The sequence below is a fragment of the Myotis myotis genome, unplaced genomic scaffold (genome assembly GCF_014108235.1).
Source record: "Myotis myotis isolate mMyoMyo1 unplaced genomic scaffold, mMyoMyo1.p scaffold_m19_p_6, whole genome shotgun sequence".
Taxonomy (NCBI): Eukaryota; Metazoa; Chordata; class Mammalia; order Chiroptera; family Vespertilionidae; genus Myotis; species Myotis myotis.
Genome location: NW_023416368.1, coordinates 60,441,558 through 60,469,335, shown reverse-complemented (window position 1 = coordinate 60,469,335; position 27,778 = coordinate 60,441,558). Strand labels below are relative to the sequence as shown.

The following is a 27,778-nucleotide window of genomic DNA, read 5'->3' as shown; positions in this document are numbered from 1 at the left end:
TGTCAGAAGGCCTGAAAGTCTGAGAGCAGATGGTACAGATTCCAGTGCGGGTCTGAGGGGCTGAGAACCAGCAGCACCCAGGACAGGAGGTGGGTGTGCTGGTTTATTCATCCAGCAGAGAGTGAATTCAGCCTCCCCCGGCTTTTGTTCTATTCAGGCCCTCAGTGGAGTGGATGATCCCCACTGACATTGGATTGGGCCATCTGCTTTGCTCATCCATTGACTCAAATTCTAATCTCCCCCAGAAATCTCATAGTTATACCCAGAACAAGTGTTTTGCCTGCTATCTGGGCATCTAGTGGCCGAATGAAGTTGGCATGTAAAATTGACCAGTTCATCCTTCACATCTTTCTCCATCCCTTATATTTCTTGTAAATACGTAATTTGGAACTCTGTTAGGTTCATTTTACTTATAAATCTTCTTCACAAATAATAGTATATAGTCCCTTCAACAGTTCTATGATATCTGATTGTTATTTTTTTATTATTTTTAGAGAGGGAGAAAGATAGAAAAAGAGCCATGGAAATATCAGTGAAAGAGATACCTTGATTAGTTACCTCTCTTAGTACCTCAACCAGGGATGGAACCCATGACCTTGTGGTGCATGGGACAACACTCCAACCAACTGAGCCACACCAGCCATATATATATTTTTTTTTTTTCCTGAGAGGAACAGGGGAAAGAGAGAAAGACAGAGACAGAGATTTATTTGTTCCAATTATTTTTGCATTCATTGCTTGATTATTGAATGGGCCCTAACCATGGACTGAACCTGAAACCTTGATACAGCTGGACCATGACGCAAACAATTGAGATACCCGGCACACATCACTTTTTAAAACATGTATTTTTATTGTTTTCAGGGAGGAAGGGAGAGGGAGAGAGAGATAGAAATATCAATGATGAGAGAGAATTACTTGTCGGCTACCTCCTGCACACCCTCTACCGGGAACCAAGCCCACAACCCAGGCATGTGCCCTTAATCGGAATCGAACCTGGGACCCTGCAGTCCACAGGCTGACGCTGTATCCACTGAACCAAACCGGTAGGGAACTATTTTTAATGATGATTGAGATCAATGATAAATTCGCCTAGGTTGACTAATTCCCTTAAAGTTAAAAATAGATAGTCTTTACTTCTAACTCCTCCTAAGATATTGTCATGATTAAATGGCTTGGTCTACCTGACATACTCTTCATACAGGGATAGAAGGATTAATGGTGCTTGAACATTTAAATGGCCATATCTTGTTGTCCACAGAAACTATATGATTTGGATAGTGCTTGGTTTTTTACCAGAGTCCACAGCTGATTTTCACTTGGGGCAACTGACATTAAATACAGAAGGAAAAGGTGACAGGAAGACAACATCATCTGGACACTGGGATTCTGTGTGGAAGCTCCTACTGACTTCCACAGGGAGGGAGCTCTGAGCCAACCTCAGCTTCCCACCTGTCCTTGCTCCTGAAGGATCACGCTGATTGAAGAGTCTCTTCCTATAGACACCTTCACGGCACCATGGCCTTTGCAGCTTCCCTGGCTGAGCTGCAGGCACAGGCCAGCTGTCCCATCTGCCTGGATTACCTGAGAGACCCAGTGACCATTGCCTGTGGGCACAACTTCTGTCCCTCCTGCATCCACCAGCGCTGGGAAGGTCTACGGGGCACCTTTCCCTGTCCTGTCTGCCTCCACCACTGCCCTGACAGGAGCTTGGAGAGGAACAGCCAATTATGTCACATGACTGAGATTGTTCAGCAGATTCCCACCTCAGGGAGCCAGAGGAAATTGCAGGAAGAAAAACCCCTGTGTGGGAAGCACCATGAGGTTCTGACCCTGTTCTGTAAGAAGGACCTGGAGCTGTTGTGTCCCCAGTGCTGGGTCTTGTCAGACCCCCAGAATCAGCCCCTGATCCCCATTGAGGAAGCTGCAGCTATTCACAGGAGGATGCTGAAATTTTACATGGAGGCCCTGATTATGAATGCTGAAGAGTATGAAGCAGCATATAACATCCAAGAAGCAAAAACTTCCCATATGAAGAGATGGATGACAAAATGGAGGGGGAAATTGGAAGATGACTGTAAAGAACTTAAGAGTTCCTTGGAAATGCAGTGAGATGAAATTAACGACAATCTACTTACAGAAGAGAAGGATGTTGAAGAAAAACTAATTGAAAATGGAAGGCAAATTTCATACCATAGGTTCAGACTAAACAAACTGTTAGGTGAAATAAAAGAGAAGTATTTGCAGACAGACGTGGATTTACTCACAGGTATTGAAAGTATCTACTACAGGTTTAGAAACCTAGAGGCCCCAGCAGATTTTACATATGAATTAAAGAAGGCGATTTTCACTCTCGCCCCACATTACTTGGGACTCCAGAAAATGATCACTGAAATCAATAAAAATATATTTTAAAAAAGAAAAATTTAAAAAAAAAGAAAAATTCCAAGAAACCAACCTGCCCATAGGCTATTGATATAAAAAAGAGTTAAGTTCCTATGGCATCCCATCAACATTTTAACAAAATGACATTGAATGAAATGACATTATTCAAGGACCTACTGTATTTGATTATTAAGTCAATCTTTAGATTTTCTTTCTGCTGTCATTTTTGCTACTCAGCCATGACACAGACAAAATAAGAGAAACAACTGGGCTTACCAATGGAGTGTGTCATTAGTGGGAGTCTCTCTCTCTCTTTAAGGAGTCATCTTTTTAAAAAATATATATTTTTTATTGATTTCAGAAAGGGAGGGAGAGAAAGATAGAAACAATCGGGAATCATACCGTGACCTCCTCATTCATAGGTCGATACTTAAACACTGAGTGACACTGGCCGGGCTTAAATATATTTTTATTGATTTCGGAGAGAGGAAGGGAGAAGCAGAGAGAGAAACAGCAATGATGAGAGAACCATTGATTGGCTGCCTCTTGACAACCCCTACTGGGGACCAAAACCTGATCTCCTGGTTCATGGGTCTATGACTCTATGCACAGACAATGAGCCACAGCGGTTTGGCAAGGATATAGATTTTTTAAGATCATCACCTCTATGCTGTCTCAAAGACACCCCTCTTTTTTACAGCTGCATAATATTTCATTGTGTAAATGTACCACATCTTTTATCCACTCATCTACTTATGGGCTCTTGGGCTATTTCCAGATCTGGAAAAAAAAAAAAAAAAAAGATGAAACTTTTACTCTTTGAGACAGCATGGAGGGACCTGGAGAGTATTATGCTAAGTGAAATAAGCCAGTGAGAGAAAGACAAGTATCACATTATCTCACTTATATGTGGAATCTAATGCACAAAATAAGCAACAAATAGATGCAGAGATACTGAAACATGTAACAGGCTGACAAATTTCACAGGGTGAGGTGACAGGAAGAGGCTACTCAAAGAACTTATTGGGTATACACATAACCCATGGACTCACACAAAGGTGTGGTGAGGGGGGGCGGTGGGGGGAAGAGATGGGGGATGAGGAGGAGAGGCAAGGTGGGCTGGCAGGGGTTAATGGGGAGAAAAAGGGGACATATGTAATATTTTCAACAATAAGGAATTATAAAAAAATAAAGTAAGCATGTAAGGAATAATGTGAAAGATGCTGGGTGTCTAGAGGAGGGTAATCTTTAGCTCAGTGGTTCTCAACCTTCTGGCCCTTTAAATACAGTTCCTCATGTTGTGACGCAACCATAAAATTATTTTCTTTGCTACTTCATAACTGTAATGTTGCTACTGTTATGAGTCGTAATGTAAATATCTGAGATGCAGGATGGTCTTAGGCGACCCCTGTGAAAGGGTCGTTCGACCACCAAAGGGGTCACGACCCACAGGTTGAGAACCACTGCTTTAGCTCTTTGGGATGGATCCAAGGAACCCTGGGTGTGGAAAAAAGGAACCAAGCCATAATGACCACTTTCTGGATTATGTTTCTAGGAACAACTTACTAACCTATAAAGCTTTAGAGAGCATTATACAAGTGAGAGGCAAAAAAACATACTCCCTACCTAAAGCCAATTTTGTCAATATACCATAAGCCTCTAGATAACTTCAGTATAGAAACTGGTGAAAACAACAATCATTAAAACAGGTAGAGGAAGTCTTAATTCATTTATCTTCAAACAAGGTAATACATAATGGAAATTAAAGCAAATACTTTTCTTTAAGCCCTCAAAACTTAGGTATTGATTTATTTATTTAACATTATTGATATTATTGATGAAATAATTACATATGGTTGCAATTCTTCAACTATGTCTCTGTGCTCCATAACATTCTGGAGAGGTGGTGAAGGCTTTATTCAGAGGTCTTAAAACAAACTTTCAGCTATGATAGAAATATTTTAGGGCACTAATAGAAACAGAGCACCCGGACAGACCTTTGAGGAGACTTTAGTGTAGATGTCAGATTCTCAATGAAAACAACCATTACAATGTCACTGAAGTAGTTGACAAAAGTTCAGCTGCTACTTAAAAATCTAGTGAATCATGTTTAACAGTATTATTTTGACCGGACAGTAGTTCCCAATCTCTGGATTATACAACAATCTCTCAATTTCAGATTCTTAGGGAAGCCCAGCCAGTGTGGCTCAGTGGTTGAATGTCAGCCTATGAACCAGGAGGTCAGGATCCCCAGTGTGGGGTTGTGCAGGAGGATTCTCTCTCATCATTGATGTTTCTATCTCTTTCTCCCTCTCCCTTCCTCTCTGAAATCAATAAAAATATATTTTAAAACAGATTCTTAGGGAAAGCTGTTATATATTAGGCACTTGACCAAGACAAAAGAACTTAAGACACAGTCCAAAAGGAGATCACATTTTCATTGTCGAGATTAGGGATAAAAGCATGCAGACCTAAGCAGCATACAATAGACTATAGTGCAGGGGATACTAAAGAGAGGTAATAATAAATTAGTAAATGAATAGCATGGATAATGCAAGAAATTTAGGTTAACTAGGTATCCTAGAATGAGAGGGAAATGAGTCCTTACTAGTATTTGGCAAAAGGGAAGCCCAAGAATAGGATTAGGAGACAAAGATAAGGGCTTTTTACTTTGGACAGGGTGGAGTGTGGTGGTAGGGCCATAGGATTATATAGATAATTCAGTAATCTGGGGCATGATCCAGATCTGGGGTGGGTTCCTTGATTTCCAATCTCAGGCATTCTGTGCTGCTCCACAATTTTTAAAATTATTTCATTAAATCTTCACCCAAGTCGTAGCCAGTTTGACTCCGTGGATAGAGTGTTGGCCTGTGGACCAAAGGACCCTGGTGTTGACTCTGGTCAAGGGCATGTACCTTGATTGCAGAATACTCCCTGGCAAGGCCTTGCTGTGGCTCCTGCGGGAGGCAACCAATCAATGTGTTTCTCTCACATGGATGTTTCTTTCTCTCTCTCCCTCTTCTACTCTCCCTAAAAATCAATGGAAAAATATCTTCGGCTGAGGATTAACCAAAAATAAACAAACAAATAAATCCTAGAACCAGAGTCATAGAAGCATCGAATATACTGTCCAACCTATGAGGGAAGGCTGGGGGTGAGAGGGTAAGAGATCAACCAAAGGACTTTGTTAAGGTAAAAAAAACCAAACACACACATTGAAACCTGTAAAGAATTTTTGTGAGTGTATTGGAGCCAAACTGTCGACATATGCCAGGAAGCAGAACCTCAACGAATTGAGATAATGCTCCAGAGAACGGCGGGTTACATCTGTATTTATACATTGCAATCAAAGGAAAGGGATGTAGGTGGGTTACATAAAATCCATTTGTGATAGACTAGAGAGGCGGGAGAAAGCAAAGCAGGGAAACCCCTGGGATTGGATAAAAAGTAAAATGATACACACATGCTTAGGTGGGTGCAGGAGCAATTAACATAACAATGAAGGAATTTGTGGTATTTGTCCTGGAGCCCAGGTACATTAGGTTGTGCCCCAAGGGGTCCAGAAAAGGGGAAGTTACAAGTTACCCATACATTTCAAGAGTATGTTATCATAGATGCAAAAAGACAAATAGGCTCAGTTAAGGTGAAAGTTGACATTGTCTGTGAAGATTCTGGCCTAGGAGGTAACTACCCACCATAACTGCTTCTAGTTAAAGTTTAATTTCAGACCATCCTTTGTGGTTACTTTAGGTCTGAGTTTGCAGGACCACCATGCAGGGCTTCCCTGAGCTTGTCAGGTCAGCATGTGGCCCCTTCCGTCCACAACTTGTATGCATGCATCTGAGCATAACCAATGGACACAGAGAGTAGTGTCCATTGAGGGTATGTGATGGGGGGTGGGGCTGGCCAGGGAGAGGTCAATGGGGAAAAACGGAGACTTATGTAATACATTAAACCATAAAGAATTTTTAAAAAGAAAAAAAAATTCTCACCCAAGTATATGCTTCTACAAATTTTATTTTATTATTTATTTTTTTTAAATACAGTTTTTTTAAAATGTGTATTTTATTGATTTTTTTTACAGAGAGGAAGGGAGAGGGATAGAGAGCTAGAAACATCGATCAGCTGCCTCCTGCACACCCCCCACTGGGGATGTGCCTGCAACTAAGGTACATGCCCCTGACCAGAATTGAACCTGGGACCTTTCAGTCCACAGGCCAATGCTCTATCCACTGAGCCAAACCCGTTAGGGCTGTTTCCACTAATCTTAGAGACAGAGGAAGAAACATCTATGTGAGAAACAAATGATTGCCTCCCAAACTCTCTGGCACCACTGAGGATCAAACCTGCAAGCTCAGTATGAGCCCTGGCCTGGAATCTAACCCACAACCTTTTGGTGTATGGGACGGCATTCCAACCAACTGCACGCCCACTCCCCCCCCCCCCCCCCCGGCCCCCCAGGGCACTGCTCTGCAATTTTTAAAATTCAATGCCTAGACAGTTTCCTGTTTAGTTTGCCAAAACTCATGGTGCAATTCTGATTACTTCTGTTCTCTTCAAGACTCCTTTGCCTCTGGCTCTTTCTCGGTCAGCAGATGTTCTGGTTTCCACAGCTCTTTCCTTATCCGTGGTCAGCAAACTGTGGCTCGCGAGCCTTGAGTGTGGCTCTTCCTAAGCCTTAGGAGTACCCTAATTAAGTTAATAACAATGTACCTACCTATATAGTTTAAGTTTAAAAAATTTGGCTCTCAAAGGAAATTTCAATCGTTGTACTGTTGATATTTGGCTCTGTTTACTAATGAGTTTGCTGACCACTGCCTTAGCTAATGTCCATGCAGCCTTCCAGGCTCAGGTGGGACAATTCCCATGGGTAGCCTTCCCGGTCAGCCAAGCATCTGGATCATGCCACCCCGCCCAGTCTTCCCAAGCATTTGGTGCTGACCTCCTCCCGCATACTATCCTGTGATGGTCTCTTACTTATGTCTTCCCCAATAGACTTTCTGAGACCCACTGTGTCCCCACTCCCTATGTCTTTGTAATGCCAGTACCCATGGTCGGCACTCAGCGAACATGTGATGAATGAATGAACGTTCCAAACCTGTCCTTGCAGTGTTCCCTCACCCAGTGATGGGATCATCATAATCAGGAGAGATTATCGAGAGCTGTAGGGACAACCAGCAGTAAGTGCTGTGGTGAAGGGCAGGCTCCCAAGACAAACTGCCCGGGTTCAAATGTAAGTTCTACTGCTTCCCAGCTGTGGACAAGCTACTTCATCCCTCTGTGCCTCAGTGCCCTCCCCTTTAAAAGGAGAATAGTTATAGCACCTGCTTCATAGCTTTGTTGGGAAGATTAAATAAGTAACTACACATAAAAGTCCTTAGAACACTGCTAGGTACAGAGTAAGCAATCAATAAATATTAGCCAATATTGTCGCTGATTCTTTCTTTTCCCTTGTTTCCTATAGTAATATTCATTACCACATAATATTCATTATATAATATGCATTACTATATATTACAATATTCATTACCATTTTAACTCCTGAAACTGTTCTTTTCTCTCTATTTTCACTATCTCAGTCAAGGCTCTCATCATTTTTCATGGCCTTTGCTAATACCTTCTCTTCTGTAGACCTTCACAACCCCCTCTCACTGCAGTCAAAGTTCTTCCAAAAGGAACATTCATATTTCCCTCCCTCAAACTCTCCCCATTATCCTCATGACAAAGTCCAACTTTGGACTGTGTGCTTTACAATCCATTCCCAAGTTATTTTTCAGGATTTGCCTCTCACCATCTCCCTCCCTCTCTCCCGATGCTAGCTGCTCATTGTTCCCATTTCTCATGGATACTCCTTCAATCCCTGTGTCTCCAAGTAGTTTTTCCCACCTTTCAAATAATTGCCTCTCCCGCGCCCCCCCCCCCCCCAAAAAAAAATACTTGTCTCAGCTAAAATGCTGTCTTCTCTGGGGCTTCAATGCTGTTCCTATTGCCCTCTTCACCTGACATTGTAGTTTTCATCTCTACAAGTTTGGGTCTATTTTATACCTTCCATGTGTCTTTTAACCTTTGGAACACATAGAAGACAGTTATAATAATTTTTAATGTCCCTGTTTATTTCTAGCATGACATTTCTGAATCAGCTTCAATGGACTCATACATATCTCTTTCATAGCTTACTATAGGCCCAGTGCACAAAATTCATAGCGGGGGGGGGGGGGGGGAGGGCACCCCTCAGTCTGGCCTGCACCCTCTCCAATCCGGGACCCCTTGGGGGATGTCCGACTGCCGGTTTAGGCCTGATCCCTGTGCCTAAACTGGCAGTCAGACATCCCTCTCGCAATCTGGGACTGCTGGCTCCTAACAGCTCACCTGCCTGCCTGCCTGCCTGACTGCATCTAACCATTCTGCCTGCGTGCCTGATCATCCCTAACCTCTCTGCCTGACTGCCTGATCACCCGTAACTGCTCTCCCCTGCTGGCCTGATCGCCCCTAACCACCTCTGCCTTGGCCCCCACCACTATGGGTTTGTCTAGAAGGACGTCCAGTCTAATTAGTATATTATCCTTTTATTAGTATAGATGATACTAAGCACAAGTCATCAAAGTTTTTGGAATAGGTATGCTTCATAAGACAGAAGTCTGTACTGTATTATGTTTTTTGCAACTTTAGCACCAGATATACATCAGGGGCTTAATGTGTGTGTGGAATGAATAAAATATAGCCCAACTTCTTGAACAGCTGGGACCTGGGAGCTTAACTAAGCCAGCATTGAGACCTTAACTGTAAAACAAGAATCTAAAGTAAGTCCTCACTTAACATTGTCCATTGGTTTTGTAACTTGAAGTAAAGTGCCGTATAAGTAAACCAATTTTATCATAGACTAATTGATATCCAGCAGAGTTAAATTTCTAAGGCATCTCATCAGTGTTATTTGAGCAACTGCTGTACTTTATTGTCCAGTGGATCCGATAGGATATATAGTAAAACCATACAAATAGCACCCCATCATTCTCTAATTCACATCTGCAAGTGAAAGGCGATGGGAAGATGCCTGCTGAATACAAATAATTTCTTCATTTTCCCTATTAGTAACTACATTCCTACCTGTAGAAGCTATCTCTTGTTTCTGCCCATGCCGTATCACTTCTCTTTTCTTTTGTGACAACAACTCTATTTTCTTTGGGGACTCACCATCTGCCTTTACATCAAGTCTCAATGGGAACATCTTTCAACACTCTGCACCCTCCTCTGGCCTAGGGGTGGTCATGGAACTAAAGAGATCTGGGCAACTCAACTCTGCGAGCAGCAAAGCCAAAGGAGACTCTGGCTAAGGCAGATTCATTCCAGGGCAGACCCTGACAGGACTTGAGCTGCCCTTGTTGGGTCCTTTCAGAGGCCTGTGTTCATCTGCCCTATTTCAGAGAAATGCCTGCCTTCCTTAAGTTAGCCAAAGTCTGTTTCACTGCTTGCAAACAACCTCAACTAAAAAGCCGTTGCCTTTTTGAAGTCATTGAAGTGTCTGGGCCTATACATGGCAGATCATTTTTAGCTTTTTACTGAATGGTGGAATTCATACCCACAAAATACCAAAGCAGGCAACTTGCTCAGATTGAAAGTGACCTAGCTATGTGATTGTTGGTGAAACAGGTTTCTGGGATTGTACTCATTCTAAAGCTAAAAGCTACACAGATCCAAGAACCCTGGGGTAGCTTAGCATCAGCCAAGAAGCATTTACTGCATGCATTTTTCTAAGTCTCTCAATTTACTTAGATATTCATTTTATTTCCATACATTGTCAGTTCATGCATCCCACCCTTAGAAATATACAAACAATCAAATTGTCTTTAAATATATGAGTCTTAAATCTACTTCCAGGTAGAAAAGGAGGAATTTTCAGTATTATTAGAAATTGTTCAGTCTTTATTTAGTCAAGATAATTTAACTATGGTCGCTATTTACTGAAGAATCTCAGCTCTCATACGATGGACCTGATGGACCTCATTCAGTGATAAGATCACAGTAATATTTATATTAATTTATTAATCCAAATTAGTGCTTTAATGTAAATCTCAACCTTGCGTTTTCCAAGGTCACTAATTTTATTTGTGCCCATAGGGTAACTCAGTTAATTCTAAGCACAAATATCTTTCCCCTGAAAATATTGTAATATACTTAAGAAAAGACTTTTTTGCAATTACGATATCACTCCGTACACTGTAAAATAGGACACTGGGGTGTTTTTGTTTGTTTGTTTTTGGGTTTTTTTTTTTTAGTAATCTGGTTTGGATCTGTCTAAGAAAGGAGACTAAAAAATCCTTTCATTCCTACCATGCCTGCCTAAATTCAAAACAGCCCATTGTTTTTCTCCAAGGTTTCCTGGTGATGATGGCCACAGGTCTGATTGTTGCAGCCGCTCCAAGTCGGTCCACAGCCTTTCAGAGCCAAGACAAGGAACCCCCAAGGAGGGGAAATTCGCCACATGCGCCCCAGCGGGATGAGCGGAGCCCAGCGGCCGGGCGCCCAGGCGCGCAAGGAGCCAGGGCGGTCAGGCCAGGCGCGCGCAGGGGAAGCTCCCAGTTCTCGGAGCAGATGCGCCAGCACGTGGGCTGGGCACCCGCCTGGGAACAGGCACGCGCGCAGCCACCGCCCAGCAGTACACCCGGGCGGGGACCCTGGAAAATAAGCCGGCGTGTCGTGGACCCCATCCCGCCCTGGTGCCTTCTCTTACAACCCCGCGCACCCGGCCAGCCCCGCGCAGGAAGCACCGCCTCATGCCGCGAGGGCCAGGGGGGTGGGGGGTGGGGGTGTGTGTGTGGGGGAAGGGGGGGGTTGAGGGTGGCTTCCCCGCCCAGCCTCCGCCCAGCGTATTCGGGACCAGCCGCCCCCCACTTTTGTGCGCTCACATTCTCTAGCCTGGCCCCCACCGCGATTTCTGGACCAAAGCCCTAGGCAGCGTGACCTCTCCACCGGTTCCCAGGAGCCTCATTCATCTGGTTGTACTTAGACATTAGTCTCAATGTCTCATTTTCTAATTAATCACCAAAATTTCAAAATAATAGAGTTTTACATTGCAACCAAATAACGAATGTTTTGCCCTGGCTGGTTTGGCTCAATGGATAGAGCGTCGGCCTGTGGACTGAGGGGTCCCGGGTTCCATTCCGGGTAAGGGCACATGCCTGGGTTGCAGGGTCGAATCCCAGTGGGGATGTGCAGGGGGCAGCTGATCGATGATTCTCTCTCATCATTGATGTTTCTATCGCTCTCTTTCTCCCTTCCTCTCTCTCAAAACAATAAAAATATTTTTTTTTTAAAAAAAAATAACGAATGTTTTAAGGCTTATTTTACTTAAATGAAATGTCTTATTTATTGGGGGAAATTACCCAATAACTGCTGTAGAATTAACTCAAACTATTATAAATATCTACGTTAAGCTATTTACAAGTTTTTGTCGTTTTTTTTTTTTCTTTTTAATATATTCTTACTGATTTCAGAGAGGAAGAGAGAGACAGAAACATCAATGATGGGAGAATCATGGATCTGCTGCTTCCTGCAGGTCCCCTACTGGGGATGGAGCCCGCACCAGGACTTGAACGTGACCTTCTGGTTCATAGATCCACCCTCAGCCACTGAGCCATGCCGGCAGGGCCTATTTACAAGTTTTAATGACTTTCCATTCTCGCACTCATCAGTAATGTACATTTCACTGATGTCTAATTGGATTCGGGAATCATGGCAACCAGTAGCTTTCCACCTCACAGTACATGCATGCTTCTTCACCCCTTGCAGAGAAGTAGGGCCTTGCAATGACTTTGAGAAAATGGAAAAAGAGAAGAGTGTGTGTCTCTTCCTGGTGTTGGCCTTCAGTGCTCAGGGTGGCCCTTCAATGCTCCCTCTTTCCCTAGCTGTACTGACCCAGTGCTGTGACAACACATGACTGAGGGAGTTAGATCCCTGGTGGGTAATGGAGCAGCGCCTGCTGGCCTACATTGCACTTTACAAGAGTAAGCACCTGAGATCAGCACAGCATAGCAGGGCCACTCTGGTCAGTGCAGGGTTCCCTTGTACCTCAAGGAAAGATTTGCTGAGCATCTTTTTTTCTTTCTTCTTTTTTCTTTATTAATTAAGGTATTACATATGTGTCCTTATATCCCCCATTGTCCCCCGACACCCCCCCACTCATGCCCGCACCCCCCTGGTGTCTGTGTCCATTGGTTAGGCTTATATGCATGCATACACGTCCTTTGGTTGATCTCCCCCCTTACCCCTCCCCTCCCCTACCTTCCCTCTGAGGTTTGATGGTCTGATCAATGCTTCTCTCTGCTGAGCATCTTTTCAAGTTATGGAGACAAATAGTCAGAGATATGCAAACTAAAACTTTATTTCCAAACATTATTAACAATACACATACAGGCATATAAACAGAAGTGTGTTCTAAAAGGTTGCAAATTTCACATAATGTAAAAAAAAAAAAAAAAAAAAAAGAGTATGTTACCTTTGGAGGCCATACTGGGATTGTCAAAGGTATGTTTACAGCTTGGCCAGGTGGCTCAGTTTGTTGGAATGTGGTCTCCTCCACCAAAACGGCTGCAGATTCCATTCCCACTCAGGGCAAAGTTTTAGGTTTAGCCCCCCTTCAGGGCACATAAAGGAAACAACTGATGGATGCTTCTCTCTCACATAGATGTTTCTCTCTCTCTTCCTTTCTGTGTCTCTATATCAATAAACATATCAGTTGAGGATTTAATTTACTTTATAAATATTTTTAAATATAATTTTTATTGGTTTTAGAGAGGAAGGGAGAGTGAGATAGAAACATCAATAATGAAAACCATTGATCTGCTGCCTCCTGCACACTCCCTACTGGGGATCGAGCCTGCAACTCCAGGCATGTACCCTTGACTGGAATTGAACCCAGGACCTTTCAGTCTGCAGGCCAATGCTCTATCCACTGAACCAAACAGGCTAGGTCTCAAGTGAGGACTTTTTTTTTTAAAAAAAATGTATTTTTATTGATGTCAGAGAGGAAGGGAGAGGGAAAGAGAGATAGAAACATCAATGATGAGAGAGAATCATTGATTGGCTGCCTCCTGCATGCCCCACTGGGGATCAAGCCCACAACCTGGGCATATGCCCTGACCAGGAATCGAACCGGCGACCTCTTGGTTCCTGGGTCGACGCTCAACCGCTGAGCTACACCCAGCTGGGCATCAAGTGAGGATTTTAAACAAAGTGTGTTTACAGTTGATAATACACAAAAGTTTATTCTTGTATTACTTGTTATTTATTACTGTACATATTTGTATCACTACTGTCAACCTGCTTTGCTCAGCCCTATACATGAACATTTTATAAAACATGAGACAACAGCAAGGCAATTAGGATTCCAAAAAATTATATGAAAAATAATAACAAGCAAATAAAATGAGTTTCTCTTTTAAAATATATATATTTTATTGACTTCAGAAAGGAAGAGGTAAAGAGATGAAAACAGAAATGAGAGGCAATCCTCCATTGCCTGCCTCCCACACATGGCCTACTGGGAATAGAGCCAGCAACCAGGGCATGTGCTCTGATAGGAATCTAACTGGGACTCCTGGGTTATACTGACCAGGCTAGAATGTGTTTCTTTTTTAAAATGTGTTTCTTATGGAATTTCTGACTTAGGTCAGTCAAATCTACACAACACAGCCTCATAGAACTCAGCAAATGCAGCACAAACTGCAAGGACAGCCTTGCCTAGGGAACCAGAGGTGTTACCACACAAAGCCAGAGGAGGAAGCCCTGGTGGTGGTGGTGTTGGGGGGACATATCTGGAAAATCCTGCTCACAATGCCCATGGTGGTGACCAGCTTACATAGTCAGGGTGGAGCCATCCAAAATTGGTTTCAAATGTTCACACTGATGACTCACCACATACCTGAAGAGTATGAAAGTTGATTACTCACATGATAAGGTTTTGTGGGAAGCGTCAGTGGATCTTAGAATAGGAACCAAAATGACTAAGAGCACAGGGAAAAGGGACTAGCTAGCTTGTGGTGTTTTCATGTTGGTTACTGGGTGCTATCGGTGGGAGCCTGCTGACATGATGGAAACTTGCTTGATTGGAACTTTCCCCCTGCCCCCAAGGATGGAGCACCTGGACTTTCTCATTAGCTTTCCCAGGTGTAAGGTCAGGGAGGAGAGAAGGGTGAGTCCTTGAAGTTTTCAACATTCAAACATCAAAACCAGAATCAGGGTCTTTATTATAAGTATTTTTTTTTTTTTTCGATAACAAGGGAAGGAAAAAAGCACATACAAAAATCCATCCAAATTGTCATCATTTGCCTCAGATGACATTGATTATAAGGGATGCTGAAGAAGATGCAATGGAAAAATAAGGCATAAGTTTTTCTGTAAATGTATCAGTGATTCCATGCAAGCATGACCCGTTATTCAAATTATAAAATGAAACCTCTCCCAACTCATAGTCCAGGAAAATGCCAATCTTCGGTTGTCCTATGGGGGAAGGGCCACTTGTAGGAATCCAGAGCGAAAATTGCCAGCATCCATTTCTTGCTGATGGCGGTATGTCAGTATTTCTGGGGAAAGATTCCTTACACACACCTAAAAAACATTCACCTGTGCCTGTTATTTTTACCGCCCAAAAATGCCTGCCAGCATCAAATCCCTCAGAACTCAGGACAGCTGGGTAAGAAGTAAGATCCTGGATATTAGGAAAACCATTTGGTGTCCTATATGTCACACTTTTTTTATCTCTTGACATAATGAAGTTTGGATGGGCAGTTTCAGGATCCAGTGTCAAATCTGCCTGAAACATTCGGATCATTTTATGCAGGCCCAAGTAGTGTGGGGGGAGATTGTAAGTCCCCTTCTTTAAATCACATGAAAACACTGCAGGGGTCTCTCGGTTTCCATACCTGTTGTGAATGCTTTCAATGCCTGTGAGTAAATCCTCATCTGTCTGCAAACACTTCTCTTTTATTTTACTTAACAGACTGCTTACCCTGAACCTATGGTTTGAAATTTGCCTTCCATTTTCAATTAGTTTTTCTTCAATATCCTTCTCTTCTATAAGTAGATTGTTATCAATTTCATTTTGCTCGATTGCTAAGAAACACTTAATTTCTTTACATTCATTGTCCAACTCCTCCCTCCATTTTTCCATCTTTCTCTTCACTTCCCAAGTATTTTCAACTTGGTTTTTATATAACATTTCTACAACTTCAAGATGATTAATCTTGGCCTCAATGTTCCTTTTGAGCATCCCCCTGTGACTAGCTGCTGCTTCCTCAATGGGGACCAGGGGCTGATCCTGGTGGTCGGATGACACCCTGCACTGGGCACACAGCAGCTCCAGGTCCTTCTCACAGAACAGGGTCAGAACCTCATGGTGCTTCTTACACAGGGGTTCCTCTTGCCTTTTCCTCTTTCCCCTCATGCCGGGAATCTGCTGAACAGTCTCACTCATGTGACATAGTTGCATGTTCTTCATCAAGCTCCTGTCAGGGCAGTGGTGGAGGCAGACAGGACAGGGAATGGTGCCCTGTAGACCTTCCCAGCGCTGGTGGATGCAGGAGGGACAGAAGTTGTGCCCACACTCAGTGGTCACTGGGTCTGTCAGGTAATCCAGGCAGATGGGGCAGCTGGCCTCTGCTTGGAGCTTGGCCAGGGAAGCTGCAAAGGCCATGGTGCCGTGAAGGTGTTTATCAGAAGAGACTCTCTTCAGTCAGTGTGATTGTCCAAGAGGGAGGAAATGTGAGAAGCTGAGGTTGGCTCAGGTCTACCTGTCTGTGGAAGCCACTAAGATCTTCCAAGCAGAGTTCCAGCGGGCAACTGACGTCCAGTCTTCTGTCACCTACTCCTTCTGTGTTTAATGTCACATTGCCAAGTGAAAATCAGCTGTGGACTCTGGTCAAAAACCCAGCACCATCCAAGTCATAAGTGATTTCTGTAGATAAAAAGATATCACCATTTAAAAGTTCAATCAGCATTAATCCTTTCCTCCCTGTATGAACAGTAGGTCAGGTAGTCCAAATCATTTATCATGACAATACTTAAGGAGGAGTTAGAAGTAAAGTCTATTTTGCAACTTAAAAGGAATTAATCAGTCTAGGCAAATTGATCATAGGCCTCAATCTGAGAAGGCAGGAGACGGGGGAAAGAGATCAACCAGTGAACTCATATGTATATATACATAACCCATAGACACTGACAGTGAGTGTCGAAGGCTTGAAGGGGAGGAGGGTGGAAAGGGCAATGGGGAAAAAAAGGTGACATATGTAATACTTTCAACAATAATGATTTATTTTTTAAAAAAGGAATCATGTGCTATGGGGAAGACAGAAGGATTTGTAAATCTAGGAGCAAGGTCCTGCCTACCTAAGGCTGCTTCTGTGTGGAGACCTCAGGTAAAGCACCATCACCATGTCTGACCAGGAGGTAAAACCATCAACTGAAGATTTGGGGAATAAGAAGGAAGGAGAATACAAAGTCATTGAACAGGGCAGCAGTGAGTTTCACTTCAAAGTGAAAATGACAACACATCTCAAGAAACCCGAAGAATCATGCTGTCTAAGACGGGGAGTTCCAATGAACTGGCTCAGGTTTCTCTTGGAGGGTCAGAGAAATGCTGATAATCACACTCCAAGAGAACTGGGAATGGAGGAGGAAGATGTGAGTGAAGTTTATCAGGAACAACAGCGGGTCATTCAATGGTTTAGATATTCTTTTTCTTCTCTCCCCTCAATCCTTTCTTATTGTTAAAAATAGTTCTTTTGTAATGTGGCCTTCACAATGGAATTGAAAAGTGATCACACAACGCCCCCATCTCTTTAAAACCTGTGGTAATTTGAATTCTAGTGCCCATTATTCATTATTGTTGGTTTTCATTGTGCTGAGTGTTGGTGATCAAGCCTCAGCCTCCTTCATATCGCCCTCTCCTTTTGAAATATTAAATGTGTGCACAGGGAGGCCACCCTTTTCAGGACTGTGCATTTTGAGGCTTGTGATAAATTAGGTGGACCAATGCAAGTGTTCATAATACTTCTAATTGTCACAATAGTTCTAGAATGTGATTGCTTCACTCCTGGACTATGACTTTTAGTGGGAGGTGGAGTTTTTCAGTGAACTCAACTGTGGAATTATGACCTTTCATCAGCTTGAAGCTACTTTTAAAATCTGAAGGTCTGGATCAAAAGAAGAGGAATATCAGGTTGGAGTCAAGATGACAGATAAGGTGAGAGTAAAGACTAACACCAAAGACAGCTTCACTGAAGAGAAAGCATTCTTTTTTTTTTAAAGAAAAGATTTTTAAAAATATTTTTATATTTTCATTGATTTCAGAGAGGAAGGAAGAGGGAGAGAGAGATAGAAAAATCCATGATGAGAGAGAATCATGGATTGGCTGCCTCCTGCAAGTTCCCCACCGGGGATCGAGCCCACAACCTGGGCATCGAGCCCACAACCTGGGCATGTACCTTTGACTGGAATCGAACTGGGACCTTTCGGTTCGCAGGCTGACGCTCTATGCACTGAGCCAAACTGGCCAGGGCAGAGAAAGCATTTTTTTAAAAAAATATATCTTACTGATTTTTTACAGAGAGGAAGGGAGAGGAATAGAGAGTTAAAAACATTGAATGAGAGAGAAACATCGATCAGCTGCCTCCTGCACACCCCCTACTGGGGATGTGCCCGCAACCAAGGTACATGCCCTTGACCGGAATCGAACCTGGGACCTTTCAGTCCGCAGGCCGATGCTCTATCCACTGAGCCAAACCAGTTAGGGCAGAGAAAGCATTTTAAGAGTAAAGAAAAATCTTGTCAGAAGATCCCAGAAGAGTTTTAATTTTCATTAGCATTTCATAAATTTATTCATGCAAAAGTTTGTGCAACAGAACACTGCTCTTTTTTATTTTATTTGTATTTTGTGTCCTGGGATATGGGTTTTAAATGGATATTGATTGTACCAGCTTTATTAAAGTAAGCAAAATAGTTTTTGGGAAAAACAGTGATCTTGGCCAGGTAGCTCAGTTGGTTGGAGCATGGTACAGATGTGTCAGGGTTTCAAGTTCAGCTCGTGGCCAGGGACGATGTAATAATCAAGCAATGAATGCAAAAACAAGTGGCACAAATAGTTCTCTCTCTCAAACCTCCCCCCCCCCCATTCCTCTCAATCTAAAAACCTATTACTAAATGGAAAAAAGAATATTTTTTATAAAAGAGTGGCCAGTTTTGCTCAGTTGGTTGCAGTGTTGTCCCACGTACCACAAGGTCACGGGTTCCATCTGCAGTTGGGTCATATAGAGAGGCAACTAATCAAGGTATCTCTCTCACACTGATGTTTCTCTGGCATTTTCTTTTCCCTCTTTCTCTAAAAAAAAATAATAATAACAAAAAGATATCATAGAACTGTTAGAGGGAGTATACCATTATTTGTGAAGAAGTTTTGCCAGATAAATGAACCTAAATCTCATCATCATTCCAAACTATCTAGTTACAGGAAATATAAGTGATAGAGAAAGGTCTGAAGAATAATCTGGTCAATTTAACCTGTCACCTTGGTTGGACCACTGCATAGCCGGTAGCAGGTGAAACACTAGTTCTGGGTGTGACTATGAGGAGATCTGTATTTGAATTGGATGAGCAAAGCAGATGGTCCTCCCATTATCAGTGGACATTATCCAATCCACTGAGGGCCTGAAGAGAACAAAAACTGGGGAAGGCTGACTTCAATCTGCTGGACTCAATAAGCTAGCACATCTACCCCCTGTCCTGGATGCTCTGGGTTCTCAGTCCTTCAGACCCATCTGTTCTCAGACTCTCAGGCTTTCAACACCACCACTGTCTCTCCTGGGTCTCCTGCTTGCAGACTGCAGACCATGGGACATCTCAGGCTCCATAACCTTGTGAGTCACCTCTTTTTAAAAAAATGTCTTACATACTATTGGTTCTGTTTCTCTGGTAAACCTTTAATAATACACGGAGTAAGTAATCAGTAAAATCCTGACTGTAATATGCTCTACTGAAAATTCGATCTTGTTGCTTCAACACAAATATAAACAGAAAGTAAAAACACATGGAAGTAGGTTATAGGAATTAAAATAGACTTACAAGATATACACATCAGTTATTACTAGCATGCATAAATCTAATTTCATTTCATTTTGAAAAATATTTGATCAAAATTTAGTTGGATATTTGAGGATTAAAAAAACTGATTGATAATGATGTTACATTGATGTAATCAATGACATTAGAGGTATGCACATTGCCTTGGCCTGCTTTTTCCGTTAGTCCCAATATGCTGAGGTTTCAAGTTAAATCCAAGATCAGAGGACATAGAAAGAGCAACCAATGAATGCACGACTGAATGGAACCACAAATCAATGTCTCTTTCTCATTTCCAATCTCTCTCTCTCTCTCTCATCTTGCCCCATCCTTTCACTCTGTAAAACAAATAAATTAAAACAAGAACATGCCCTAACGGGTTTGGCTCAGTGGATAGAGCACTGGCCTGCAGACTGAACGGTCCCAGGTTCCATTCCGGTAAAGGACATGTACCTTGGCTGCGGGCACATCCCCAGTAGGGCGTGTGCAGGAGGCAGCTGATGGATGTTTCTCTCTCATTGATGTTTCTAACTCTCTCTCCCTCTCCCTTCCTCTTTGTAAAAAAATCAATAAAATATATTAAAAAAACAAGAACAAAATTTTAATGCAGAAGTATGTAAATTAAGAGTTTCTTTTAGAAATGTACAATGAAAAGCTTAGAATTAAAATCTTAAGAGATTTCCTACACAGAAATGGCAAAGTTTTGATACGAGTAGAAGTTGTAAAAAGGTTAGATATAGAATATGGGTTCTTTTTTAAAAATATATATTTTATTGATTTTTTACAGAGAGGAAGGAAGAGGGATTGAGAGTTAGACACATTGATCAGCTGCCTCCTGCACACCCCCTACTGGGGATGTGCCCGCAAACAAGGGACATGCCCTTGACCAGAATCGAACCTGGGACCTTTCAGTCCACAGGTTGATGCTCTATCTACTGAGCCAAACCAATTAGGGCTAGAATATAGGTTCTTCATACATGAGTTCATAAAATTTTCTCACCTATTCTGGATACCTAGAATATTCTATAATTTACTTTTTTTGAATATACCACTTTAATTCTATTTCAGTGTTACTCTGCTCTCTTTAGCCAAGAAGGTTTCTCCTACTCCTTTCCTTAAGCTTCATCCATTTTCCTTCATCTCAGATGCATTTCATCGCCTTTCTTTCTCACAGTTGTTTCAAACTGGTCCCCTTTCTCCACTCCAAATCCATCATCTTCTTCCCTGTTTCCACATCCCATCCCCCTGTACAAATCTCAATATTGAGACAAATTGAGATTAGAGAAAGACCAAGGCTGGCATTAAAGTTCCATCTACTTGTAGGTTATATGGGCTGGATTTCAGGTCTGATCTGAGTCTGCCTGTCATTGGGGGTAGGTTTTTTGATCATCTGTTCCTCCAGAGACAGATGCAACCAGGAAAATAGCACTCAGTTACCCCAGTTTGGTGTCAGCATACACACCAATTTAGGTAAACCTCTTGGAACCTGTTTTTTATTTTTCAGATATTTAAATATTTTTTTAATTGATTTCAGTGAGGAAGAGAGAGGGAGAGAGAGATAGACACAGCGATGAGAAAGAGAATCATTGATTGGTTGCCTCCTTCATGCCCCACACTGGTATTGAGCCCACAACCCTAGCATATGCCTTTGACTGGAATCTACCCTGGGACCCTTCAGTCCTCTGAGCCAAACCAGCTGGGCAGAAGCTCTGTTGTTGTTTTTTTAAAATATATTTTATTGATTTTTTTTACAGAGAGGAAGGGAGAGGGATTGAGAGTTAGAAACATTGATGAGAGAGAAACATTGATCAGCTGCCTCCTGCACACCCCCTACTGGGGATATGCCCACAACCAAGGTACATGCCCTGGACTGGAATCCAACCCGGGACTCCTCAGTCCACAGACCGATGCTCTATCCACTGAGCCAAACCCGTTAGGGCAGAAGCTCTGGTTTTAAACAAAAAGAATTTGACAACAGACACTGAGACATTCTAGAAGAGGATTCCCACAGGCAGCTTCAGACCAGCACTTTGGGGCACTTTGCATGAGCAGATATTTGTCACCCCTTAGGTCAGATTGGGATTCTGATATCTGTATTTTTAGCAAGCATTTAGATGAAGTAGGGCAAGGCTAACTGAGGGACACCAGCAATAATGAAAGCATGTGTCATAAAATAACCTGAATCCAAGTGATGATTGGCTTGTCAGGTAAAGTCAAGGCCCTGCTGGAGTAGCCACCCAGAAAGCCAACTCCCAGCTTACCTGGAGCCTGCTCCTTTGAGTGAGTCCCTGAAGTGTGTCTCCAAGAAGAGTCTCCGGAGCCAGTCTCCTACCAGATAAATGCTTAGTAATGTGAGCCTGGCCTCTTTAGACCTCACCCACCAAAGCCTCCTCCCTAGAGGTGGGACATGGGTAGGTAGGGTATGGGTAGGAGGAAGTTCAAAAGTCTGGTTGGTGGGATCTCCTCTTATTCCTGCAGGCTAGGGAGGACTAACCTTGTTAGTAAACAAATTAGTAATCTAATTTGTTCCTTTGTAATCCTCCCTTGAATTTCTCAACACCCTTTAATTCCATTTTGCAGAGGAAGAAACTGAAAAGTCAAATCTTGTCCTAACTGGTTTGGCTCAGTGGAGAGAGCATTGGCCTTCGGACTGAAGTGTTCCCAGGTTCGATTCCAGTCAAGGGCGCATGCCTGGGTTGGGGGCTCAATCCCCCAGAGGGGGCGTGCAGAAAGGAGCTGATCAATGATTCTCTCTCATTGATATTTCTATCTCCCTCTCTGAAATCAATAAAAATATACTTAAATAATAATACTAATAAAAGGAAAATCTTTGCTTCCTTTCCAACTCGGGCCTAGCATAGTGGCTCCCGTAAAGAAGGGTGGAGAGAAGAAGGGCCTTTCTGCCATCGAGGAGGTAGTGACTAGAGAACACACCATCAACATCACAAGCACATCTATGGAGTGGGTTTCAAGAAGCTTGCTGCTCTGGCACTCAAAGAGATCCAGAAACTTGCCCTGAAGGAGATGGGAACTCCAGATGTATGACTTGATGCCAGGGTCAAGCTGTCAAGATCAAAGGAATAAGGAATGTCCCATACCGCAGCCGGGTACAGTGGTCCAGAAAATGTAATGAGGATGAAGATTCCTCAAACAAGCACTAAGCGTTGGCTACCTACGTACCTGTCACCACTTTTAAATATCTACCAACTGTTAATCTGGGCGAGGACTAACTGCTGACTCTCAAATAAACGTATAAAACTTCAAATAAAAGTAAAATCTTTATAAAGAAAGGTAGGAGTACAGTACTTACTGTTTCTTGAAAGAAAACTGGCCCTAGCCGGTTTGGTTCAGTGGATAGAGCATTGGCCTGTGGACCGAAGGCTCCCAGGTTCAATTCCAGTCAAGGGCACATACCTTGGTTGCAGGCTCCTCCCTGGCCCAGGGTCTGGCCAGGGCAGGAGGCAACCAATCAACATGTTTCTCAATATCTCTTTGTCTCTCCCTCTCTCTTCAACTATATCTAAAAATCGATGGAAAAATATCCTCGAGTGAGGATTAAAAAAACAAAAAAGAAAGAAATCTGACAAACATAATCTCATTTGGCTGTAAAGTGAAGCGGCAATGAATGCTTAAAGCAATCCATGAAATATATCTATGCATGTAGGTGTGGAAAACCCTAAATAACCTCTAGATATATTTTTTGTAAAAAACAAATTGTAGGGAGCATTTGAGATCTTGCTTCCCAGCAATTGTTATCAGTTTGGGGTCAAATAAACACAATTTTTTTTTTTAAAGGAAAGTGTAGAACACAGCACATAGTAGTCTCATATTGTATTATTAATTAATTAAAATATAATGCCCTGACCGGTTTGGCTCAGTGGATAGAGCGTCGGCCTGCGGACTCAAGAGTCCCGGGTTCGATTCCGGTCAAGGGCATGTATCTTGGTTGCGGGCACATCCCCAGTGGGGATGTGCAGGAAGCAGCTGATCGATGTTTCTCTCATCAATGTTTCTAACTCTCTATCCCTCTCTCTTCCTCTCTGTAAAAAATCAATAAAATATATTAAAAAAAATAAAATATAATGAGTGTTCATGCTTGTGTGCTGTGTATGATTAGGATGTTTTTGGATGGATACAGAAGACACTTAAGGATGGTCAGGCAGGGAAAGAAGGCGCTGAGCTGGGAATGCGGCGGGAGAGGGCGAGGGCGAGGGCACAGGGGCGCCCGGCCAGCCCCAGGAGGCCCGCGGAGCAGCCGCCGCCGACCGCAGGTACTGCGCCCCGAGGCCGCCCCTCGCGCTGCGGGCGCCGCCGCCGCCAGGATCGCCTCCCCGCGGGCCTCGCCGCCGCCCCCTGCGGTCCCCGTGCGCCCCGCACCGCGCCCGTCAGCACTGCGGCTGCAGAACAGCCCGCGCAGCAGCCCCGCCGCCCCGCCCCGCCCCGCCTCGCCGGCCGGGAGGAGAGCGCCCGCCCGGGGCGCCGGGCAGCGGCTCGTGCGGCTCAGTGGCAGGCGGGCCGCGCCGTTTCTCTCTAGTTCTCCGGGCTCCGAGCGCGGCGCTGGTCACGGAGGGAGCCCGGCCCGTTTCCTCGGTCCCTCGTTCGCGCTCGCTCCGGGGGGGGGGGGGGGGGCACGGGGAAGCAGGTGCTGCCCGCCCCGGCGGAGACCCCGGCCGGAAGGTCGCCTCCAGGTGGAACGGATCCGCGCCCTTTGAACTTGCAGGTGTTTTACGGCGAACCCGCCGGCAGCGGGGACACGGGGACACGGGGAGCGGGGCTGCGGGGCTGCGGGTCCGGACCCGGGGACACTGCGTCTGGCCCCGCGAGGCCGCCCGCCTCCAGCCCCACGCCCGCCAGTTCGCGGAAGTACGTGAAGTTTGCAGAATCACCGCTATTAGGTTGTTTTCAGTTAAGATTTTTTTTTTTTAAAAAAAGTATGTGGATCATCGCTCCTTACTCATTAGAAAGTGGTTACCAGCAAAACCAATAGCATTTCGAGTCAGTTAAGTTTAACGGAGCTAAAGCACAAAATTCACAATCACGGGAGAAGTTCCCAGAGGCATTTCGTTATAACTTACACCAAGTCCGAAACCCTCCTTGTTCGGTAAGTTATGTAAATACGCGCCCCATAATCGGGTTCTTTTTGCCGTGGAAGATTGAGAAATGTTCCACTGCCCCAAAAGTCATTACTTTGCTTCTCCAAGGATGAGTGTTTGACACTCACACTTTCCTTCTTGGCCGCAGCTGGGTTTTGAGGACGGACCCAAGCGGCTGCTCGTTTCGGGAATTGACCTGCAAGACACTGGGCTGCCGCTGAGCAGCCATGCAACCTTCCAGTCACCGAAAGGCACTGCGGATTCCTGATTTGTATATCAATAGATCCTCCCTACGATCAGACAGCTTACGGGTTGATACAGACTAGCAGGGAGAGCCTGTTTCTTTTCCGTGTCACTACTTATACACTTTGTTCTCACTGAGAAACAAAAGGAAATGGGTGTATTGAGGAAGAATAGATTTAGACTCATATACCCTTGGATTCCAATTCTTAAGCCATTTGTTACTTTATGTCTGTGTGTCTCAGATTCCTCGTCTGCAAAAAAGAGATTAATATTACCAGGGGCAGGATAGAAGAGGTCAAGGGGGGGGGGCGGCATATATAGTACTTTAAACAATAAAGATTTCAAAAGGAAAAAAAAAGCTTCACATTACCAGGAATTACATGAGCGATACACAGAATCTGCACAGACACTGTCAAAGGCAAGGACCCTCCCCCACCCCCATCATCTTCACGGTCTCCTGTAGGCATTGTAGGTGCTCAATAAATGTTAAATCTTACCTCTTAAAAAAAAAAAAAAAGGATGGTCAGGCAGGAAGTGTAAAAGGAGGTTGGGTGACCTCTCTCCAGGGTGAGAGAGCACTTTGGTTTTCAGTGTGTCCTACTTAACAAGTGATTTTTTTTCTTTATTGATTAAAGTATTACATGTGTGTCCTTATCCCCCCATTGCCCCCCACTCCCTCACTAATGCCCTCAACCCCCTGTTGTCTGTATCCATTGGTTAGGCTTATATGCATGCATACAAGTCCTTTGGTTGATCTCTCCCCCATACCCCCACCCTCTCCTACCTTCCCTCTGAGGTTTGAGGTCTGATCAGTACTTCTCTGTCTCTGAATCTGTTTTTGTTCATCAGTTTATGTTGTTCATTATATTCCATAAATGAGTAAGATCATGTGATATTTATCTTGCTCTGACTGGCTTATTTTGCTTAGCATAATGCTCGCCAGTTCCATCCATGCTGTTGCAAATGGTAAAAGTTCCTTCTTTTTTATAGCAGCATAGTACTCCATTGTGTAGATGTACCACAGTTTTCTAATCTATTCATCTGCTGATGGGCACTTAGGCTGTTTCCAAATCTTAGCTATGGTAAATCATGCTGCTATGAACATAGGGGTGCATATATCCTTTCTGATTGGTGTTACTAGTTTCTTGAGATATATTCCTAGAAGTGGGATCACTGGGTCAAATGGGAGTTCCATTTTTAGCTTTTTGAGAAAACTCCATACTGTTCTCCACAGTGGCTGTACCAGTCTGCATTCCCACCAGCAGTGCAAGATGGTTCCTTTTTCTCCTCATCCTCTCCAGCACTTGTCGTTTGTTGATTTGTTGATGATAGCCATCCTGACAGGTGTGAGATGGTATCTCATTGTCATTTTGATTTGCATCTCTCAGATGTTAACAAGTGATTTTTACTAAATTTATCTATATTGTTCTAATTTTTAAAATGCTTCCCAACAAATAAACCTAAATGATGTTCATTGGAAAATAGCTACAATCCAGGTGTTAGTTTTGCTCACTAAGGAAAACATTTATCCTAGTCCCTGTTTGGACAGCCATTCCTGTGGAGGAGGTCCTCAAGTCACATGATCTCTGTTGTCTGGAGGGTCATTTCTCTCATAGTGGGGACTCTGATCAGGCTTCTGGCTCGGCGCCCCACATCTGCTGAGAGCTCATAAAACATTTTCTGGATGGCCCTAACCCAGTGGTTCTCAACCTTCCTAATGCTGTGACCCTTTAATACAGTTCCTCATGTTGTGGTGACCCCCAATTTCATTGTTACAACTTGAACATAATTAAAGCATAGTGATTAATCACAAAAACAATATGTAATTATATATGTGTTTTCCGACGGTCTTAGGCGAACCCTGTGAAAGGGTCGAGACCCACAGGTTGAGATCCGCTGCCTAACCGGTTTGGCTCAGTGGATGGAGAGTTGGCCTCAAACTGAAGTGTCTGGGGTTAGATTCTGGTCAAAGGCACATACCTTGGTTACAGGCTCTGCCCCAGGTTCTGGTCAGGGCTCCAGGAGGAGGCAACCAATGGATGTGTCCCTCTCACATCGGTGCTTATCTTTCTCTGTCTCTCCCCCTCCATTCCACTCTCTCGATAAATCAGTGGAAAAAGTTTGCTGGATGCATAATTCAATGATATCTCTAAGTGGGATATCAGACAGACCTGGTTAGAAATGCAGATCTGACAGTTTCCAGCCTCCCCTGCAGATGATTTTGTCAGGAGCAATGGGCAGAACATATGACAGTCTCTATCCCAACCAACCAAGGGTTTGCTATTAAGCCCCTAGGGAAGCCTGGATGGCTGCTTCCCCCAGGCTGCTTGGTAGAATATCAGTGCAGCAATGAAGGTGTAACTGTCTGGCAGAACCTGTTCGTCCAAGGAGGCCTGGGCTGAAGAACCAAAGATGTTATCTGAGCATGGAGCCATGATAAGAAACCTGGGAATTCCACACTTTTTAATCCTTACCTGAGGGCATGCTTAGAGAGAGGGAGGGAGAGAAAGAGAGAGGCCAAGACTGTGGATGGAACCCACAACCTGTGCGTATGCCTGACCAGGAACGGAACCCATAATGGGATGATGCTTCAAGCAACTGACAAGGGCAAAACATTTTCTTTTTTTTTTCTTTTTTTTTAAATATATTTTTTTTATTGATTTTTTACAGAGAGGAAGGGAGAGAGATAGAGTTAGAAACATCGATGAGAGAGAAACACCGATCAGCTGCCTCCTGCACATCTCCCACTGGGGATATGCCCGCAACCCAGGTACATGCCCTTGACCGGAATCGAACCTGGGACCCTTCAGTCCGCAGGCCGACGCTCTATCCACTGAGCCAAACCGGTTTCGGCAAGGGCAATACATTTTCAAAACAGAACTGGAGTATTAACTCAGTAATGTTCATGGCATTAACATCATAGCCATCTCCCATCGAGCCCTGTGCCTAAT

The 27,778-nt window shown here is 43.7% G+C and overlaps 2 protein-coding genes and 1 pseudogene across 2 annotated transcripts; 2 read left to right on the top strand and 1 right to left on the bottom strand.

Annotated features, from left to right (window-relative positions):
• Positions 1-1,518: 1,518 nt before the first annotated feature.
• Positions 1,519-2,394, top strand: LOC118658468 (putative tripartite motif-containing protein 61; the record flags this gene model as incomplete). Its single annotated transcript, XM_036314013.1, is given in 1 exon segment — positions 1,519-2,394. A coding segment is annotated over 1 exon segment (876 nt), but the record flags the coding sequence as incomplete, so codon positions are not given.
• Positions 2,395-14,710: 12,316 nt separating this feature from the next.
• Positions 14,711-16,072, bottom strand: LOC118658207 (tripartite motif-containing protein 60-like). Its single transcript, XM_036313389.1, has one exon. It carries the CDS (start codon positions 16,070-16,072, stop codon positions 14,711-14,713), a length of 1,362 nt encoding a protein of 453 aa, XP_036169282.1.
• Positions 16,073-16,809: 737 nt separating this feature from the next.
• On the top strand, positions 16,810-22,721 carry LOC118658467 (annotated as a pseudogene).
• The last annotated feature ends 5,057 nt before the right edge of the window (positions 22,722-27,778 follow it).